Source organism: Cinclus cinclus, chromosome 2 (assembly GCF_963662255.1).
Source record: "Cinclus cinclus chromosome 2, bCinCin1.1, whole genome shotgun sequence".
Lineage (NCBI taxonomy): Eukaryota > Metazoa > Chordata > Aves > Passeriformes > Cinclidae > Cinclus > Cinclus cinclus.
Window position 1 is genome coordinate 89,956,751 of NC_085047.1, and position 21,231 is coordinate 89,977,981.

At 38.6% G+C, this 21,231-nt stretch overlaps 1 protein-coding gene across 1 annotated transcript in view; it reads left to right on the plus strand.

Annotated features, from left to right (window-relative positions):
* The window catches only part of NCK2 (NCK adaptor protein 2), an 83,869-nt gene extending 63,389 nt beyond the window's left edge, over positions 1-20,480 (plus strand). The window contains exons 4-5 of the mRNA XM_062487927.1: positions 8,276-8,997; positions 18,281-20,480. Coding sequence (XP_062343911.1) covers positions 8,276-8,997; positions 18,281-18,475 — 917 coding nt within the window. The 3' untranslated portion in view covers positions 18,476-20,480. The remainder of the gene's footprint in view (positions 1-8,275; positions 8,998-18,280) is intronic.
* The last annotated feature ends 751 nt before the right edge of the window (positions 20,481-21,231 follow it).

Consider the following 21,231-nt stretch of genomic DNA (forward strand, 5'->3'; position numbering starts at 1 on the left):
CCCCATTCATTTTATATGCCTTTGATTTGAGACCAAGACAGATGTTTTCCTGTTATATAGAGGATTTGAAATTCCAGGACCATTTAAATTTGCTGAGTGAGTCTTCTACTTCATTTTGCCACTGGGGTAGGAACATACATGAGGAACAGGCAGTTTAAGGAAGCCTCCAGATCATGTGTTTGTCTCTGTCCACATATGCCCCTATATTACATCTTTATAATTTTAACCTTTTACTCTAAAATGCTTTGGGTACAGAAAACTCAGTACCTGATACTGGAATTTGAGTGTACCATTCCTAACCACAAATAGGCATGTGTAGTACAGTGTAAATTACAGGAATTAATGCAGTGGTTGTTTTTAATACAGTTGTTTTAATACAGCTGATTTCTTTACAGAAGCCTCCAGACCGAATAGTGTTTGATACGTGGAAAACTGACACTGCTTTTTCCTGTATTTGAAAAGTAGTGCTAAAGCAGCCTGGTTATCAAAATGTCAGGGTTTCACTTTGACATTTAGAGAAGAGTTTCCATTTTCTGATTCATTCTAGAGTGGCTTTTTTTTTTTTATTGAGCTTCTTAGAGAAGATACAAAAAGTCATTAATTGAGCTGTAAAGCTCTATTTCTGTATTACAAATGCAGTTGAAGATTGCTGGAATTTATGGCAGTGTCCTTTAAAGAGTGCTGTTGATGGATATGTTACTTCTAAAACACTGACTATCCCATATGGATCTTACCCTTTGAACATTTTCTTGGAAACTGGACCTGTAGGTGGAGGGGGAAGAGTGGGAGGTTGCAGTCTGAAAATGTGCAGAAATGTTTGGTTTTTCTTTCGCTGTAACAGAAGAAACTTTGGTCTGCTGAATTCCTTAGTAATAAAGAAGCAAAGAGAAGTTAATTTGAAATTACAAAAGCAATAGTAAATAACAAAACTACATGAATGTCTGATTTGAATATTCCAGTTGACAAGAAGTTGTGTTTAGCTCTGTACTGAGTGGATGAATTACTTAATTTACATTGCATTATGGTGGGTTTTCTCCTGAAAAATTTTCCTGAAAAATTAATCGCTTCTTTCTTAATACAATTTTTAGTTTCTTTTAAAACAGACACTGTACACTTTGTGTCTGATTAAATGTATGCATTAATATGCAATATTCATTATCGTAATTTTAAGAGATGAATAACTTATTTGTTAAACAAAGGATCATTGTTTTTAACTGCATCTGTATGAAGTCAGATGGAATTGTAGTTTTGTTTGAATTCACAAGAAAAATAATTTTAAGTATCTTGAAAATTGACTAAAATGTCAAAGAAATATTACTTCTAAATAAAAATTAATTTTGAGAAATTTGCTTGTTTCTGTTGCATCTAACAGAAAACACTAGATTAGTAAATGGAAAGAAAATTTCTGGTTGCCTTGCCTTTGAAGATTTTTAAAACAAGGACGGCTGTTCTGTAAAATTTGGTTTAATGTTTAGGGGAACTAAAACATATTTCAATTTCAGCTGAAATTTATTTCTTAACTTTTTACATAGCTCTGAAACTAGCAGCAATTATTTTTTTTTCTCTGAGTATTTATATTGGGAGTTCTCCTAGCTAATTTGTTTGCCTTCCTCAAATTTATCAGCCTCACACTTGTTTATCTTGAATGTTTCGTCTCTTTAATGGAAGTAGTTGTTTTAGAATACTATAATAACGTTAATTTTTTCAGCACTCTGGAGTGCTTTGTTTCAGTTTGAATTGGAATGGTTTTTTTTAAAAAAAACCCAAAACTCATTGCTATAAAAAAATAGTTGAAATGAAAATATTTCCATTAAAATTGTACTGTACTCATGTTCTTTATGTGGCTTCTATGATTTTATGGGTTTCTTTGGGGGGGTTTTATAGCCATAAAGCAAGTGGTACTGTTAAAAGCATTTTACTCTAGAGGGAGGGTGACTAAATTAAAATGCATTAAAATTAGTATGAAAAATTTTACAAGTAATTGCTTTATTATTTTGGGTATTTTTTGTTGTGTTTTTGTTGGTTTTGTTTTGTTGTTTTTTGGTTGATTTCTTTTTTTAATTCAGAGGGTAATGGTCAGCAATACTTTAAAAAATTGAGTTACTGGGTAATTTATATTTCCCATGAAAGATTTTATTTAATTCTTTTTTTTTCCTATAAATACATTTTCAAATATTCATTTTAAGTTTAAAATCCATGCTTTGACAGCCTGTGTGAGAGTTGTGGGTGTCCATGTGTCCTTTTCAGCTCTAGTATCAGTTTCTGTGTTTTGGTTAGGTGATAGAGCATATTTTAGTTTTTTAATTGAGAAAAAAGCTCCTTGTATTTGTAAATAGACTGAGAGAGAGTACCTGATGGTATTAGATGTACTATTAATTTGAGATCTCTCTTTGATGACTCTTTTCTTGCTCAAGTTATTTCTTGCCAATTTACAGCTTTGTAGTAATATATAATAGCTGATCAAAAACTTATTTCAAACATAAAGGGTTGAATACATTATCGAAAAATTAGTTCCGGCTTGTTATGATAAAAAAATCTATTAAGATATGTAAATACAGCAGTAGATGAAATTGTACAAATAGTTGGCTTTCTAATTGCCATGGGGAGAACTAACAGCTTCACTCAGTAACATCCATTTTTATATATTTTCAGCTGCATATTTAGACTTGAAACTGGCTTCTCCAACATCAATACACGACATTTGAAGGACACCATTTAATAGAACTCTAGTCCTTTAAAGAGGAAGTAGTTTTCAAAACTCAGTTGTATTGAGACACTTTTGTTGGTTTTGCAGTGTATTCTATAGTTTAAAGGTCCTTCCTTAATTTTCTTGATATTTGAATAAGAAGCTATTGGAGGATTCTTGTGGAGTTTCATCTGTCGTATTTAGTAGTATTTGGTCTTTTTCACTGAATTCTGAATTGAGGAATTCTGTTTTGGAAATTTGGTATTGCACTTAGAGTTTCTCAAAGCAATAGTTTTCTTATACTGCAGCATTTTTCTGAAAGGGTTTTGAGGGCTTTTTCTCCTGTGATTTTGATTTGATACATAGGTAAGCTGCAAAAAATATCTTTGCTCATCATTTGTGTGTTAAAATTATGTATTAAAATCAGAAGGTTTTAGAAAAGATGGATTGGGAGAATTCAGATGACATTGATGACTTGCCAACAATTTCTCAGAAATTCTCAATTGCTACTGAATGTTTTTTGTAAATGGAAGAGGGAAAAATAAAAAAGACTAATATCAAATCAAAAGACAGTAATAGCAAATCAGCTTTAGAAAAAGTCTGGTATCAAATCAAATTAAAATTCCTTCAGAGAAGAGATGGAACTGTATTTAGTCTTAAGTTGCATACAAGATTTTACAAATTTATTGAGCGGTCTTGGAAAGGGGATGCTAGAGACTTTAACTGCAAATACCTTTAATGTTTGGCTCATGTTATTCTTAAGCAGAACTTAATAACCATGAGTATGGATAAGCCCGTGGAGATGTTCTTTCTTCTCTGGGGATGATCAGATGCAGTTAAAATACAAAATGTGGTCACTCATCAGTTTCAGACAGGATACCAGCTTGTAGAAACGTGGAAAGACTTGCCAAATAAAACTTTCTAAAATTAGGAAGTTGTCTGTTTTGTAAATTATCTTTTCCTAGTAAGGGTAGTATGGAATATTAAACTATAATTAGCAAATGGAATACAGACTTATACTAGTGGCAAAAAAATCACTTTCTATGCAAGTGTTATGTATGTGTTTGATAAGGTATGCTCTGAGATCTTGTAAATATAATTAAACTTGTTTATCCAATGAACCAATTTTCAGAAAGGTTGTAGCTGTGCAGCCTTGTTTCAGTGCCATCACTGAAGGCAGAGGGAAAAAAAAATCCTTTTGTTTTTAGCAGGAGAAGTCTGGGCAGTTGGGGCATCTGTGCTGACAGGCAGCCAGGCTTTGGGCCAGGAGTGTGGCCAGCATGGCAGGAGACACATGTAGGGGTAGGAGAACTGGCAATGTCCCAGCATTGGGCCAGAGGAGATAGACCAGAGGGAAATTCCACCACTTTGAGCTTTGGGCATCGGGGTGCTCAAGGGAAGTCTAAGGAGGATGAGGAGGGAAGACTGGAAATGCTGTGGGGAGAGGGAACTGAAGGTACGAGCTCAAGGACCTTATAGGTACAGTGGAAAGGCTGTCTCAGGGGCAAGCTGGTAATGAAGGGGTGCTTGCAGAATGGAAACTTAAGTGACAGGAAGCAAATTCATAGGAAACTGATCTTCAGCCTGCTGCTCAAAAAACAAGCTATTCTTTAGAGCTGCAGCTGAGCTAGGAAAGGAAGACAGCACGTAGTGATGCAACAGGCATGTTTCTGAGTTTCCCTAGGACCAACCATGGGGCCAGAGGATTTCTTTCCCTGTGGAGAGGAGGAGGATTTGCAGTGGGTCCCTTCTCTGGAAATGTTGCTAATCAGTTGATTGTTGTTGGGTTTTTTTTGTTGGTTTTTTTTTTTTTTTTTTTTTTGTCTCAGTACTATATCCTAAGAATTATACCAGCTCACATCACTTGGCAATGTATTTATACGAGTGAAAATTAAGTAATTTACTGTGGGTTACTTGTAGATTGTGAATAGTGTTACTTCCTACAAATTACAGTAACAAGGCTTTCTGCTTCTTTGCCTTCCACACTTTTTCTCTCACTTGAAAGCTAACCTCTTGCTTTAGATTACTCTTTACAACAATTTGTGTTACAAAGGATTATGACTTCCACAGGTTACAGATGAACTGTAACCACTGAGTCAAAACAGGAAAAGCACAGTTGTAGTAGATAGGTAGATAGATTAGTAGATAGGTTTTCATTAGAACAAAGACAATAAAACATGCCAGAACTATGACTGCAATTGCAAGTATATTCAGCTTTTCTACATGTGTCTCCAAAAGTGCTTAACTGTTTTGTTTAGCATGAAATCCTTTATATGGGTTTCATTCCATCTGGACATAAGAATAGGGATCCCCTTGTGAATAGTAGTAAGTGAACATTTCTGTTAGTAGTTTGCTCTTCTAGAGATGACTCATGTAGATTGTACTTTTCTTTTTTTAATGGAGTTGTGTTTTTTGTTATAGATGCATATACAAAGTTTATAGTTGTCCTGACTTTATTCTTTCTTAGCTGTGATGAGCCATCCCACTAAACTGTATTTTTAGACTTTCCTAAGGAAATGAAGCTTACACTAGTCATGCTGTCACAGTCAGCTGTCATAGTCCGTCCATCTGTCCATCCTTGATAACTCAGCCAATTTTAGGCAAACTTGACAGACTGGCAGAGATAAACTAACTAGTTTTCTCCAAGTCTGTGCCTGGGAGGGTCATTGCTGGTGTCCCTCACTGGAGGAGAAGCCAGAGCAGCCCCAGCTCTTTGCTCAGTCCAGGCAGGGCTGAAAGGCAGTGGGGCACCAGGCACTGTGGGCCAGCACAACAAAGGTAGGGAGGAGGGCAGCACCAGGGGCTTTGAGGCAGTGCTTTGAGGGCATTTTGGAGGTGGCAGTGGGGAGCTAAAGATATGAGAAGGACCTGGGGATGTGGAAGCAGTCATATGGTAGGGGGACTTAGTGTGAATCCTGCAGGAGATGGGGGAGGAAGAGGAGGAATAGCTCAGCAGGAGGTATGAAGAGAAAAACAGGAACAGATTTCCTTCATTCTGCTCATGGAACAACTTGTTTCCTCTTCAGTCATAGACACAGTTGTGAATGTTGCAACCTCACATAAAAAAATGATTTTTAGATAATGTTGTGTGCACTTCGCTGTGCCTGACTGCAGATGGGTCTCTGCATAATTTGTTCCTTTGGTCAAACCAACTGGAAAGTCTTTGGTGTACATTGCTGCTATTGCAAAAGTTTAATCATTACCATGCTGCCACCTTAAAAAGTTCGGTCACATGAAGTGGCAAGCTTAAACTGAAGAACTCCAGTTGTCTTTATTGATGGAAATTAGAAACTTTACTGTTTTGTTTTTGGTTTTTTTCCAAATTTGATGGGCATGATAAGAAGCAACATTTGAAATGTCAGATACACCTTTGGAAGGTCTGTGAAGAAAGAGGGAATTTATGAAACTCCAGATGAAAGAAAGTGCTTGAACGATAACTTTTTCCTAACTGTTTAGATACCTTTATCAGATTTCAGAGGGGTTTTCTGAGAAATTTTTGGGTTTTACCTGTTTGTCAAAAGTTTTTTTCTCTAGATACTGAAGTTTATGGCATTTTCTTGTCCCACTACATCTCCATTTCTCAGAGTTATCTCTATGCTCTTGAGTTTCAGCTGGTTAGGGCAGCTACTCACTGTCTACTGCTTTTATCATTAGTTCTTTTGCTGTAATTCCAAGAAGTGGACTGGATATCTTCATTAGTGAGCAGATAAAAGCCTAAGTTTTTTAATCTGGAAGGTTCAGTCACAGTGGAGGGCTTTATGTAGGGTGAATCTATTGAAATACAGTTGCTTGTTTTCCATTAATTTATAACAAGTAATTTCCCCCTTTTCTTAACAGAATGACCCTTAAGTTGTGTTTGTTTATATCACTGTAATTTAATGCTCGTTAGTTCTGAAACATCCTTGTCTTTTTTGGTTAAAAATGATCTCTAAACTGATGAAAATTTCCAGTCTTGGCAGAGATCAGAGTCTGACCACCTTCTGATTAGTCCTTGCTTGTACACTCTTTTCCTGTGATTGTCTCCCCTAGTACAATAAGCTGCCTCCCTCATTTTGCCTGAAAGTGCAGCCACTGGCTCTTGGCTGAAGTGATGTAGTTAGAATGACATTAGGATGTAGCAGGCTCCAGCAGGAAACAAGGCCCTGCTGGGAAAGATCAGGAAACACTTTAGGATCATCAGAATTTTCTGCTATCTTCTGAGACCATAATACCATGTATTAATGTATTTAACCCTTCTAGACTGTGATCCCTGCATGGTTGTGTGTGCAATGTTAGTCTGTGCTGCTCAGGTAACTGTGAAATAAGCATGAAGTTTTGCGGTGAACAAACAGCTTTGCTGAAGATGCCCATTGTATATGCAAGTACATGTATATCTAAATACATTAAAACACACTTTTTGGCAGTGGAGTGGGTGGATTGAATAGGCCTAAACTGTTAAAAACCAATTTGCATGCATCTCCTTATTTCAGATTATTTGAAGAAACAAAAACAAAGTACCTTCATTTATATTCCTTCAATTAAGTGTTCCATAATCAGCATGTGTGCTCTTGTCTCTCAACTAAATCTTTCACCTGCCACCCAGGCTCTAGGGGTATGGAGAAAAGTACAGATGCTCCTATTTCTGTGATGGTTTTGCTTTCTGTCCCTTGTGTGACATTCTGGGTATTGCTTGGTTGTGCTGTACTGAGACGTAATATTTTGTTTTTTCACATATTTCATAAGTGAATTTGATAAGAGAGGGCTACTTGTTCACTTAATTTACCATTTCGTTTTTATGTAAGCTTAAGCAGGGGTTGCTGCAAAAGTTTGAAAAGTATACCAAGTGTGTTGTACAGGTTTTCTATGTTTAAACAGACATTATTATGGTTTCTCTAATTTAAAAAAAAAGGTGATGTGTTCAATGTTACTGTTGTTTCTTCTGTACATTGTATTTAACACTATAATTAATGCCATGACAGGACATCAGAATTTACAGGTTAAAGGGAAACATATACAAATGGTCTTCATCATCATCAGGTTTCTCCTGTTACAGTATGTGATGAAATGTAGGTGAAAGAGGTGTGGGTTTTGGAAGGGGGGTTGCAGTTAGAAGGAATTGCAGCTGCGCCTGCCTGGATACTGCCAGAGCAAAAAGAGCAATACAATCTGCAGAGAAACTTTAGCTTTTATTTCTTTGCTTGTTAATTTTTGTAGGTTTCTTTCACTTTTTGTTTGAGCCAAATTGAAGTCATCTCTAAAATTAAAAGGCATGGTCATTTGGCTGGAATTTTAAGGTGCACAACAGCAAGCTCAGAAACGTTTTAGTGATTACTAGTTCTCCTAGTGAAGAAATCACTGTGTTTAAGTGTGTTTAAACTCCGCTACTTCTGAGAAGTCATTATAACATAAATTGTTCTTTTCCTAATGGTGCCTCAGCTGGATGTTGATAATCTCTTAAAGGTGTTGCTATTTCCTGACTATGTAGTGTTTCAGAAGAGATCTCCATTTAGCAGTGTTGTTGAAGTGAGGGTATGGCATGTCACCACATCCAGTTTTGCAGTCTGGGGACAAGCATTCCAAGTGACCACTTTACATTTCTGTCTTTAACAGGCTTGGGAAAAACCAAGAGAAAGACGAGTGCGAGGGACGCCTCCCCCACTCCCAGCACAGATGCAGAATACCCTTCCAACGGCAGCAGCGCCGACCGGATTTACGATCTTAACATTCCCGCCTACGTGAAATTTGCCTATGTTGCCGAGAGGGAGGACGAACTGTCCCTCGTTAAAGGGTCCCGAGTGATTGTCATGGAGAAGTGCAGCGATGGCTGGTGGAGAGGTAGCTACAATGGACAAATCGGCTGGTTCCCTTCAAACTATGTGGTAGAGGAGGCTGAGGAGGCAACTGCAGATTCACCCAGCTTTCTGAGCCTAAGGAAAGGCGCTTCCATGAGTAACGGCCAGGGCACCAAAGTACTCCACATCGTTCAGACACTGTACCCATTCAGCTCGGTCACAGAAGAAGAGCTCAATTTTGAAAAAGGGGAAACGATGGAAGTCATTGAAAAGCCAGAAAATGACCCAGAATGGTGGAAATGTAAAAATTCCAGAGGTCAAATCGGTCTTGTCCCTAAAAACTATGTAGTAATCATTAGTGATGGTCCTTCCATGAACACTTCCCATCCGCCTCAGATAAGCTACACGGGACCATCTTCTACCGGACGATTTGCTGGAAGAGAGTGGTATTACGGGAACATTACCCGGCACCAAGCAGAATGTGCCCTGAACGAAAGGGGAGTGGAAGGAGATTTCCTTGTTAGAGACAGTGAATCTTCGGTAAGTGGTGCTCAGCCTGCAGGTTTGTAATCCCCCGTGCACGGGTTAGCAAGCACGGCACTTAACAGATTCGCTGTCCTTTCACCCCTAAAGAAGCGAACAGGGCAGCAGCATTACCAGCCAGTACCTTCCCTGCTTGTGAGAATTGGTCTGTCAGTGAAATGCAGTGACATTTACGCTGAAATTTAACAGCTGTGGTCTGTGTTATCCAGGGGTTTTTTAAAATCTGTGGACAGTCAAGTAAATATTTCAAGTTTCCATTTGGCTTTTCATGTGTTTCTCATGCAATCCTCAAATCTAAAGCACTGCAAGGTAAAATAATTCTAGCTGATTGAAAATTTGGTTATTCATTTGATCTTAAAGCCATTTTTCAAATAGAATCTTTGCATTGTTCAGTTCCGTTCTGCTTTTAATTGAATAATTACATAGTTTCTTTAATGAAGTCCCATTTTAGTGTTTTTTTTATCTACTTAGGTCATTTAGGTTGTAATAAGGGAAAGTTATTACTGGATCTAGTTGTTAAAGGTTATGTGCAACAGGGAGGGCCAAGTCAGCAGCTCATGCTCCTTGTAAATTGAGCCTTGATTACATCAGAGGGATCTGAGTAATGCTGATTATGGTTCATGTAATTCTGAAAGTTCAGATTTAAAATTCAGCTGAAAGGACTTTCATGTATGCTGAGTCCAGAGACTTCGCAGTTAAAGCACTAAAATTTAATTATCCTTTGACTGTAATTTTGAGAAGGTGACAGATTTTAATCTTATACATAGCATTGACAAAATTGACAAAGTACAATTTTGTAACAGTCCCAGATATTTTTATCTGAAGACAGTGTTGTCTGACTAGGTTTCAGGTACCTCTCCTTGATGAATTTGCTCTGCAAAAAATATGATAGCTATCAAACTGCCCTTTCTTTGAAGATCTGTGTCACTGAATTCCTATTTCTGTTAAATTGTAATCACTAAACAAAGGCAAATGCAAATAAATCACAGGAGAACAGGGAAAAAAAATAGAGATTAAATAAAAATAAACCAGAGGAAGATAAGAAAAATAGGAATTTAGAAAACATGACTGGTTTACAGAGGCTGAGAGGAATAAAGTTTTAGTCAACAGAAGAAAAGACTGATGTGGGACACACAGTCTTCTGAAATGTAGAAAGGCACTGAAGGATTATGGTAGTCATTAAATTACAGTAGTCCCTTTTTTTCCCCAACCTTCTTTCTCTGTCAGCATCCTGTCTGATAGGGGCATACTGGATGTTGTGGATTCTAAGTGTGTCTGTCCAGCAGGTAGAAGCTCACTTCCAGATGTAGAGGCTGCATTGTGATTTATCCTGAGACCATAGCTATCAATTTCCTTTAATATCTTGGGAAAAGGCCTCAAGGAGAGTTTGAAAATTAATAAATTACTTAAAATACAAAAATGCTTACCCATTTCTCAGTGCATGACATGTCAAAGTGACCACTATACTATGACTTGGTTTTTTTTGCTCTTAAGAGTGTGCCTCTATCTCTGGAGTAATCAAACTGCCTTGAAAGAAGACAGTAACCTTTTAATTGAATGTGACATCATAACACGAAATCCTTGTATTCAAAGCAGTTTCAAACTTTTTGCCTGCATTATTGATGGAGAAATCTTTACTTTGGAGTACAAAAAGATTTCATTCACAATGTGGTCTTCAAACTATTTCTACTATCTAACACTTAGTGGGATAACAGAAAATTTATTCAGTTCATATCACAGGAAGTTTTTTGCACACCTGCAGGGGAAAAAAAAACCCACTCAATTGAGGAACTTGCATTTTTCCCTTCTTTTTGTACTCTTTTTCTGTTCTTGCATACCCTGTGTTTGAGACTCTTTTAGCAATGAGAAAACTATAGTTATGCATGTAAATGCCTCTCTTGTATTAGTTTTAGTTTTTATTAGGTTTGAAGAAATAATTTACTGCATCTCAAACTTCTGTCTGCCCTAATCTTTATGTATCATTCCATCATATAGTGTACTTACGTATGTGAATTACAAAACACTGAGGATTGCTAGATTTTTCCCTGGAGTGTCACAAGAGATGTAATAAGTGAATGGACATACTTGATAGCATTGAGAAAAGGATCATAAAAATCTATTTCAAACTTATTATGTATGGAATAAAGAAAGAGTTTAGCAATAACTCATAAATTTCTGACAGTTGCTGTATTTCATACATGTGACTACAGAGGTTGTTCATGCTGTGGCTAAAAGTTACCAGGAATGTCTTCACAATGTGAGCAGATGGTCTTGATTAGAGAGAGCAGACTGAGCAGAGCCAAGTTGTCAGCTCTCTGATTTGCTCATCTGACCACCAGACCAGCACTTCCCATTACACTTTAACTCACCTATTAAAGCTGTGGATGCAGGGCTCACTCCTTTCTAGAAGGGCCCATAGATAAAACTGAGAGTTATGCTGCTAATCCTGTGCCTGATTTTTGACCTGTTTTATAGTTTTCTGTAGCCTTCCATCACCATAGTTACAATAATTGGTCTGCATAAAAGTTTTCCATAGATTTCAATTTTGCTCTTATTACTGAGCTATGAACAGCTCTCCTTGGATAGATGAAGGTTTGTATTCTGTATTTGCTTGATGGAACCATCATATTTTTGCATTGTTAGTAGTTGCAAGATTTTACAGTATTTCTCTAGGTTTAACTTAACGAATTTTTGTATCACAGCTAGATTCCTGTAGCCAAAAATATGTTCCTCATTAACACTTAAATCTACAGGGTGCTGCCATAGAGGAGAATAACCTGATATGAACTCTGTAAGGTAGCTAGGAGCCTGATTATCTTAATTAATTACGAAATACTATTATTAGAACCATAAACTTGTTTGAACCATTTAAGCCCACAGTTTATGTAACAGGCACAGTTACCTACTGATAACATTTTTGCCATCTGTGTTATACCTAGGTAATGTCACCTTAGTTTTGGAGATCTAAAAGAATCGGGCATGTGCCTTGTTAAAAATACTGCTAGTTGTTCTTTCTGTTGCAGGCTGCTAGGTTAATGAAACCTGCAGTTTGTCTCATTAAAGTAACAAAACAATGAACAAAAAATGCAGATTTAACCTTTGCTGTCTCTGCAGAGCCACTTTTTGGATTGCGGGCTCTTCAGTAGTCCGATTTTTTCCTCTCTTTATGTTGTTACTAACCCAAGACAAACGGGTCTTGGGTGATACTGGTGGTGTTGGTTGGGTGATCGTCATGCTTTGAAGATCTCATATTTCGCTGTATACAGAAGCAAATTTGGGTGGGAAGGGGTTCTTTTCTTCAGATTCACACCAGGAAACTGGTGTGCTCACTAGTACTGTAGATAACAGGAAGCAGTAGTGTGTCACCTCCAGATTCTGAGCAGAGCCTTTGCTGCAGACACTCTTAAACTTCAAAGAGAGGCTCTGTCAGAACTTATGGGCCCCTTGCAGTCACTGCAGGTGGGTGCGAAACTGGTGATCAGGCAAACACCAATGCTTTGTAGTCCTATGAGATCTTCTCATGAAGCAGAGAAGGTGTTATTTTTCTCAGACTGTGAGTAAGCTATGCAAATTTTTGGATGATTTCAGGAGCAGTTATTCATTAGGAAGTAATGGCTACCTTCTACTGGTAGTGTCACAGCATTCAAGTTACAGTAACCCATCCTAAACAGGGTTGCAGGGTACAGTTTTAACATGATACTGAGGACTTTAGGCACATTAAAATGATTTAATACTGAGGATTTTAGGTGTGACTGGATTTGTCAGTTTTTTGAGATCATATTTAGCTTCCCTGTTCTTTGTCTAGCAATAATGACAATAGAAGGAGGAGTCAGAGGTTGAGAGTTGGTATGTTTATTGAGGTGCTAATTCTGTAGCATTCAGCATCACGTGTTTTCTTGGGGTTTTAATCCTGCAACAATCCTGGATAGAAGCAATGAAATATGGCAACTGTTTACAAAGTGAACATTGGTCATGTTCTGTGACATACAGTGATTGATAAGTCCAGCAGACATGAGGAGAAAGCTTTTCTTTGAAAACAGACAAGAAAATATCCTAGTGAGTTATTTTAAAGGGAAGAACAGAAATGTTGGAGCTATAGTTGAAGATCGATGAAACCAATTCGTATTTCTGACCTGTGTCATATTGATTTTGGAACATGAACATTACATGTGGGGGAGAGTGGTATTTGGTTATATCCAAATGAAACAGAAGGGGTAGAAAAAGGAATTAACTCTCCCAGCTGCCTCTTTCCAGCCTGACCTTAGGTCTTTGAGCTATGACTTAGCGTTTTTTGGCCGGGTGATTGAGTAAGAGGAGAAGTGAGGGAAAACCTGAGTATGGAAGTGGAGGGAGTTTGGGAGCCCCAGGACAGGCTCACTGATGGGAGCTCAAAGGGTCTGGAATAGTTTGAAGAATGAGTGCATGAAAATATCATTTTGGGAAAAAGGGAATTGACAAATGGAATTGGACTGAAAGGAAAAATCTGAAATAAGTTACAGGATGAGTAAAAGACTTTCAGAGGGTACAGTTTTTCACGACCTTGCCATTTATAAGGGATAAAATTATTTCGTTCTCAAATTGAGAGTGTGGAGAGAGAACTCTGTTTTTACCATTTCCTTTGTTTTTCCTTATAGCTTTATCACTTGTTTTTGTGGTAGTTTTCAGTTGGGTTTTCTTTTTAAAAGACTTTTCAATTCCTCACTGAAGAAATAAAGAAACCTACCTTTCCTACCTTTTGTTTTCCAGATGCTGTAGGCCTAGCTGGCTCATGGTCATCTCTAGATATAAGCAGGTGTTAAAATAAAGGAATTGAAAACAATTAAAAGTACCGCTACACCTGGACTGTTGGTGCATTTAGAGCTAATCTTTAATTTTCTGCTTTAGGAATTGATTTAACTTCAGGTTGGGTTTTTCAGGTTTAGGTCTTCCCAGTTATGATGGTGCAGAAATATTCATAGTTTCACTGCCACAAAGCTATGCTCTATAACTCTGTTGTAGAATCATCAACTCTTCTATAGATTTAAGGGATTATAGCTTACTTCTGATGTGCCTTTATTTGGTGTATGAGGATTTTATTCCTGGAAAAGTTAGTGTGTAAACATCCAAATATAGCAATTAATTTAAGAGGGAAAAGAGAAAAATTGGCCAGCAGTTAGAACAAAATAGCTTAAACAGTAAATAAAATAAACAGACTTGGAGCAAATCCAAGGAGGACAGCAGGGAACCAATTCAAACTGCATTTAACCAGAGTACTTTGAAATGGTAGTGTTAAGAGCAATAGTTTATTTAGATTTTTTTTAAAAAGTAGTATTTTTTATGAATTTGCATTTGTTAGGGCAGGAAGGAACCGAAATAAAAACAATAATGAGTCCAATTGCTTTTGCTGTTCATTCATGAGTCATATAGTAGTTACTACTCTGAGACCAATAAAGGGTTTCAGAATTTTTGCAACAGCTGTTTGAGCTCTTCCATCTCTTTGCATTGGATGATGACTCTCAAAAGAGTTAGATCAGCCTTTCTGCTTTGTACATTTTTTAATTAAATCAGATAATGAAAAGAATAAACTTTGTAACATATTCTGCAGAAAATATGATAATGTCTTCTACTTACGTATCAATCTAACAAGCAGGCTCCAGGGCTGTGGAGAGTAGACAATAGTTAATGAGAAATGTTCATTCACTAAGGTTATAATTAAACTGGCAGAAAGAGTATTTAATGTATTGTGTGGATCACCTCACAAAGATAGAAGTCGGGCCAGTGCCTGGGTCATAGGACAGTAGGTCAGAGGTCCAGCATCTCTCTGCATGTCATTGGCACATCCTTTATAGCCTAGAAATAATGATTCTTAACAGATACAAGGAGCTTCGAAAACTCATAATTTTGGCATGCTAAAAACAACTGTGCTTTGACAGAAAATATTAAAACTTTTCTGAGAGCAAAGTGATTATTTCACTTATTTTTGAACTTTTGCCATAACATTGTTTCCTGTTCCTAAAGCAAACAAACAAAAAAACGTTTAGTTCAGATTATGAACTTTCCATTTCTAAGTTCTGTTTTAATTGAGGACCTTTTGGTTGCTGACTTTTGTTTGGTGTAGACATCACCCATGGAAACAGCAGAACTTAGTCAGCAAGATTTGATACTGTATTCTGAATCTTAACTGGCTAATTTGTACTTGCTGCCTCAGTCTATCCTAGGTGAGACCCTACAGACCTGCCTGTGTTCAGGGCACAGTGATCAGCACACTGCCCAGAGCCCATGCCCTAAATTTCTTCTCCATGAAGGAGAAGGGTCCCAAAGCTTCTGGAGTGCTTGTGCTGGCCTGTGCTTTGTTGCTGTTTAATGGCTGCTGCTTGGAACTGTGGAGATTCCACTGAAACCAGGTCCCAGCCTGTGGGGGTGTGGCTATGGGTGCTGGAGGGTTTGTCCACACTGCATTCCGGGCTTTAACCACAGCAAAGTGTTTGTACAGCCAGGTTAGCTTTAACCCAGTGGGGTAGGTGCTGGAAAAAGCCAGTCTTGGTGTGAGTTCTGTGCAGCCTTCTTTGCGGTGCTGCTGAGGCAGGGGGTTAATATCAGAGATAGCTGGCTTAAAATAGCAGTTTTCCTACTTGGAGTTAGGGATGGATGACAGGGCACAAAATGTATCTTGGGTGGAGCATTGGAAATCCCAAAGATACGCTCTTATGCACATTTCTTTCCATCACTCTCCCACCCTTCCCAGTCCCCTCTTGGCATTCACAGAAAATGTTCCGTGTATTTTGAGCCAGTGGCTGCTCAGTGCCAGAAGAAGGCTTCCTGATGGAGCCTGTGCTGACCTGGTCAAGGCCTGGTGACCCTGGCTTATAGCTGGAACAAGTAATTATCCTATGGGTGTTACGTGACATAATTTTTAAAGATGTGATGCCTGTTGATCTGGAATGTAGTGGCTTGAGGTACAAGAGGGTTAGGCCAAGGGTGTGGGGAAGTTGCTGCTGCCTTTAGCAGTACAAAAGGAGAAGAGCTGCTGCCCAAAGCCAAGCCTCGAGTCTGAGGAGTTGGACCAGAGCCAGATCAGCAGGCATGGCAGGAGCTTTGTTTGCTGTGGGCAGGGTGCATGGAGTCAGAGGGAACACAGAAGAAGCATTAATGTTAAACTAGGTGAGGGGGAGATGTAAGAGATGAGATTTTTGGATAGGTAGGAAGTGAGGGAAGTGTGGGCAAAGACCCATTTTACTGGAGGAACAAAGACAACATGTCTGAGAAAATGCTGTCCCTCCAGCTTTTTTGGGTATGTACTCAGTGTGTATTTAACCCCTTGCAAATGCAGTGTAGAGGGCTTGGGGTGTGGTTTTGTGAACTGAAGTCTGGTGTCAGCGGTAACATGTGAGGGCTCCTGACCCATCCACTTGGTCTTCTGCTGTGCTCAGGATTGTTCCTAAGGCAGTGCTGTGAACCAGGTGGGTTTTGTTTAGTCTGGGCGAGCACAGGTTGGCAGTGCTGGCCCAGCCAAAGCAGCAGGATGGTGGGGAGAGGACTGCAGGACACAGTAAGGTTGTATCAGAAGCCTGGCATGTGCCTTCAGTGGTTTGTGCTTGAAGCCATGCCTTCAGTGGGCTGAGACACTGCAGCAATATCTCCAGAGTAGCACCAGGCATTCCTTAACTCCATTAAGTGCTTGTTGCAAGCTCCAGTGCGTGCTTTTTATTATTTGTTTTCCTGCTGGCTAGTGACATCTACTTCCATACACCTCTCACAGGGCACACCCATGCTCCCATCTGTCATATCCTACTCCTACATGGAAGAGAGCACCCAGCATTCATCCAAGAATGGCAAAAACCAAAAGGGTCCAAAAGAAGCTCATGAAGTTTTATTAGCAAACTACACACTTGGCATAGAAATTCATGTTTTGCCCCTACTCTCTAATAGTAAGAGGAATAATAAAAGAAAAGAGGGAAGAAAATGGAGATCAGGTTGCAGAGGAAAGGAGCTCTGCAGTCCTGGATCCAGGATTAATCCAGCCAACAGGGTATCTGGGGCCTGGGGGGGGTGCATCACCCAGGCTTTGTGAGGCTACCTGGTTGTAGGTAAGTTTTCCCCTCCCTGGATTAGGTTTCTTGCTCTTCATTGTAAATGAATCAGCACGTGTACTCTTCTGGACCTTTATGGAAATGGGGGAAGCTTTGAGGGTCTTGTGGTGGTCTTGATCCCCCTCTACTGGACTTTGCCTGCTCCTTGGCACCATTTCCATGCCTGCACTGTTTTGTGTTGTGTGGTCTCCATGGGCCACAACAGGAAAATTGGCCCCAGAAAGGTGCTGCCCTGCACATCCCCCCCTCTCCAGCCACATTCTTTTCTAACTTGCCTGCTCCGATAGTCGTCGGTATTTGAGGCATAGATAGCAGCACATTGAATCCTTGTTGCCCAGGCTTCTACACCATCTCTGTGGCCAGCCAGCGGCAGTAGGTGGCTGGAGACAAGAGTTCAGCTGGAAGCAAAGGACACTCTGTCCTTTCTACCCTCCTATGGTGGCATGTGGTGAAGAAAGTGGAATAGTCTCATTCCGGCTGTTTGGATGACAGTGGTGTCCTTGTTAAAGCAACTGATTGCCAGGATGAAGAGATTTATCATCAGAAATTAAGTCCTGAGTAACTTAATTAGTGCATATATTCTGTCTTTAGTGGGTGGGGGTGTTATGGTGAGATTTGTACGGAGTTTTTTCTTCTATACCTTTGTCTTTTCTTACAAAGAGAGTGTACTCAGTGGGAGAAATTATTCCACATACATGTGGCATTGAAGATAAAAGGTGCATATGTTTTTGTCTTTTGCAATGCAAAGCGAGAATGGCCCTCTAGTGGTCGCGGCTTTAAAAAAAGCGAAATGGGGAATTTCCTCATCTCACCCAAGCAATATTGCAGTAATTGTTTTCTCCAGGGCACTCTAGTGAGGAAGACATGCATGATAAAAATTCTTCCCTTCTCCTTGACATTCTTGTACTTCTAGATTGAGTAACTAAGATAATATTTGCAATTTAGTCATGTAATTGGCAACTTCAGACTGTGCATCTAGGGAGCTTTTACTTAACTGACTTAACTGTGCACGTTAATAACAATGGCAATTATTTATTGAATAATAGGCTATTGGGTTTCTTAAGTAACTAAAGCATCGAGCTGTGGAACAAAGACTAATGTAAATTACTGTCAACTGTATGACACAGTTTGTTCCTGAAACTGCAAAATTATGCCGTCATTTTGTTCACTTTTGTGTAATTTTTTTTTTCTTTTTAAATTCTTCTCAACAGCCCAGTGACTTCTCAGTATCTCTAAAGGCGTCGGGGAAGAACAAACATTTCAAGGTGCAGCTCGTGGACAATGTCTATTGCATTGGGCAGCGACGATTTAATACTATGGATGAGTTGGTGGAACACTACAAAAAGGCTCCCATCTTCACCAGTGAACACGGGGAAAAGCTATATCTTGTGAAAGCACTTCAGTGACGTTGAAGATGGACTTGGCCACCTGGGCCTCTTATAACTTACAAGCCTTAGGTCCTAAATTCACTTTTATAGAGCAGAGCAATATCTGAAGCAGGCTTAAGGAGTAGGTTCTTACTGAAGTGTTTGCTCTGTCAATCGCGGTTTGTCCTTTTTTTTTTTGTTTTGTTTGCCTCTTTTTGTGTTCCAGTTTTGTTAACCTCTGACCACCTCTCTTCAGGTTGAGAGTTTCCCTTGGGTGGCCATGGCGAGCACTCACCTTCCCAGCAGAGTTCAAAACGCCCCTCTCCTGTGTACGTTTACATAGTTAGCTCAGATCAAGGAGGGGCGTTTTCAATTCAAACCAGTGTTAGTTAATCTGTTCAGACTGCTCATGCAGGCAGAACTCTCCATCCAGAGACATCGGGCACAGTTTGAATGCACTGAAGCTGCAGCTGCTTAAGTGAGAGAGAGTAGACATAACAGTTGTGGCTGTGAGTTCTGTAGCTGTATCGCTTACCAAGTAGGATAATACAAAACCTCCTAGTTCCTAGAAGCACTCTTTACACTGTACTCTGCTGTTACATTGCCTCTCTGACTCTTTGTAAAGAGTACACTAATTAAAAGCATTTTGTAATAGTACTTCTTAAACTACTATGGTAAGATTGTAGTAAAAGAAAACTAGTGTATTTTGGTCTGTAATTGCAACAAAGAGAAATTTTATTTGAAAGTTGATTACTAGAGAAAGAATAATTGAATTGTAAAGGCTGAATGTTTTGGTAATCTACAACCAAATGTGCCATCCACGTAATGCTTTTTCCTCTTGCCCTTCTGCTTGTTTGAATTAAATGATTATGTATTTAATTCTCAAAGTAATATGTATCTGTAGCTGATTGTTGACACTAATACAGAAGATTAATAAAAACTGATCTTGGGACAGGGTGGGGCGGGCTACCAACACTATATATATATTTGCTTTATGGAAAGAAATCTTCAGGTTTTACAGAGGATGGCGTGGTTGGTAGGAAGACACATAGAATGTTTATGAAGAAAATGCATTTTTCTCTTTTCTTTACATTTAAACTCCTTTATGGTTTAAATATACAGTCTTTAGATGGCACATTCCTGAGATTGAAGAAGGGATCATGAGATCTCAAAATCTTGCATACTCAGTTTTTTGGATATTGTAATAAAAAAGGTATTATGTCATGATGGAGTACTGGATTTATCCTTGGGTGGTAGTTCTGGTGTTGCTTTAGCAAGGTGAAATAGAGTGAATAATGAATTTGTTTGTCTTGGAATTTGTGTGGCCTAAAAAGAAATCATCTGTGACTGCAGAGGACAGTTTTGATATGAGGCAGTGTCTAATGAGCTCTGTGTTTCTTGTTTCTGTGATAATTAAGTCCTTTCATAGCTTTAATGAAAACTGCAAGATGGACCTCTTTCCTGGTACCTCTTGTCTATTAAAACACATTTCTTACCTGTGCTGTGTTTCAGCCAGTAGTGCAACTACCTCTGTGTATAACTCTAGAACAGGTTAAGCAGAGACCAGTACTGTCTGACTTGCTTTGGGGTAAATCATACCAGTGCCAGGAGACTGCACTGACAGCTGTGCAAATGAATTGCAGTCTTGCTCGGATCCAAGAGGCAAGTACAATTTCTGAAGTTCTATGCATGTACTACTTTTACACCACTCTTGAAATTGTATTTCTGTAAGGTTTTCTGAATTGACAGCTTGTATTAGTACTAAAAAATGTATTTTTCTGTATGTGCATTAGCTAAAAATTGGGCAATGACACTTGTGCTTGGTAAAGCTTAATGAAAGAAAGCAGTGATTCAGAGCAATCCAAAATGGTCGTGCATTATCCTGAAGAGCACCTACCCATAACTGTCTTCTAAGATGATAGAAGTTTTCTTTAGGAAGTTGGTGAGAAGTAACAGTTGTTTACGGCTTACCTACAGAAGGACTCCACAGTGGGCTTCTTAAACCTCATGAGTGAATTCTGCAGAGAATGTAGGGATTTGCCTTCTAATACCTAGTTTTATTCTTTAGGTGAATCTGAGCATCTACTGGGTATGGCAATAACATTAAGAAAGTCAGTTACACGTTGTATGAATATTTTCAAGTTTGAGCAAATTGCTTTTCAGTCTTATTGCCTCTTCGTAGTATTTGCAAAACTTATATATGGGAATGGTTTACCTTTTCAGTAAACTGATTACTCTAATTATTGTTCTATGCCCTGTGTTCATTTTATTCCTGAAATATTCCATATGTTTCCTGTTTCAGGAGCCTTCATATGCCTCTTGCAATTTTTTTCACTTTTTTTCTAGAGTCCATTTTTACAAGCTCTCTTAGTTCTTAACTCCTTTCTAGTCTTAGTAGCTTAGAACTAAATCAAATATCTGAATGAAGGTTTTACTATATGCTTTATATTTTAATGGATTTACAAAATTTTCTTTGCTTGTTTTTGTTACCTCATCCTCTGTAAACAGCTTCTGTGTCTTCAGGTGTGAATTGTAAAGTACTTTGTTTTGGAAGCAGTTAATTACTTTATGACCTGTAAATGACTAGCTCAAGTAATTTTTTTTTTCAAGTAAGTCTCACCTTGGTTTTTCCCATGCTGTATTTTATCAGCATGCTTTCCATTCAAAAGGCTCATTAATAGCTCTCCAGCTGTTCCCATTGTTATTGAGATGTGTTCATATGAATTTTACCACCTTTTCCTGCCCTTTTGATCTCATTTGTTGGACTTAGCTGAAGCATTAATAATCTTCAGTAC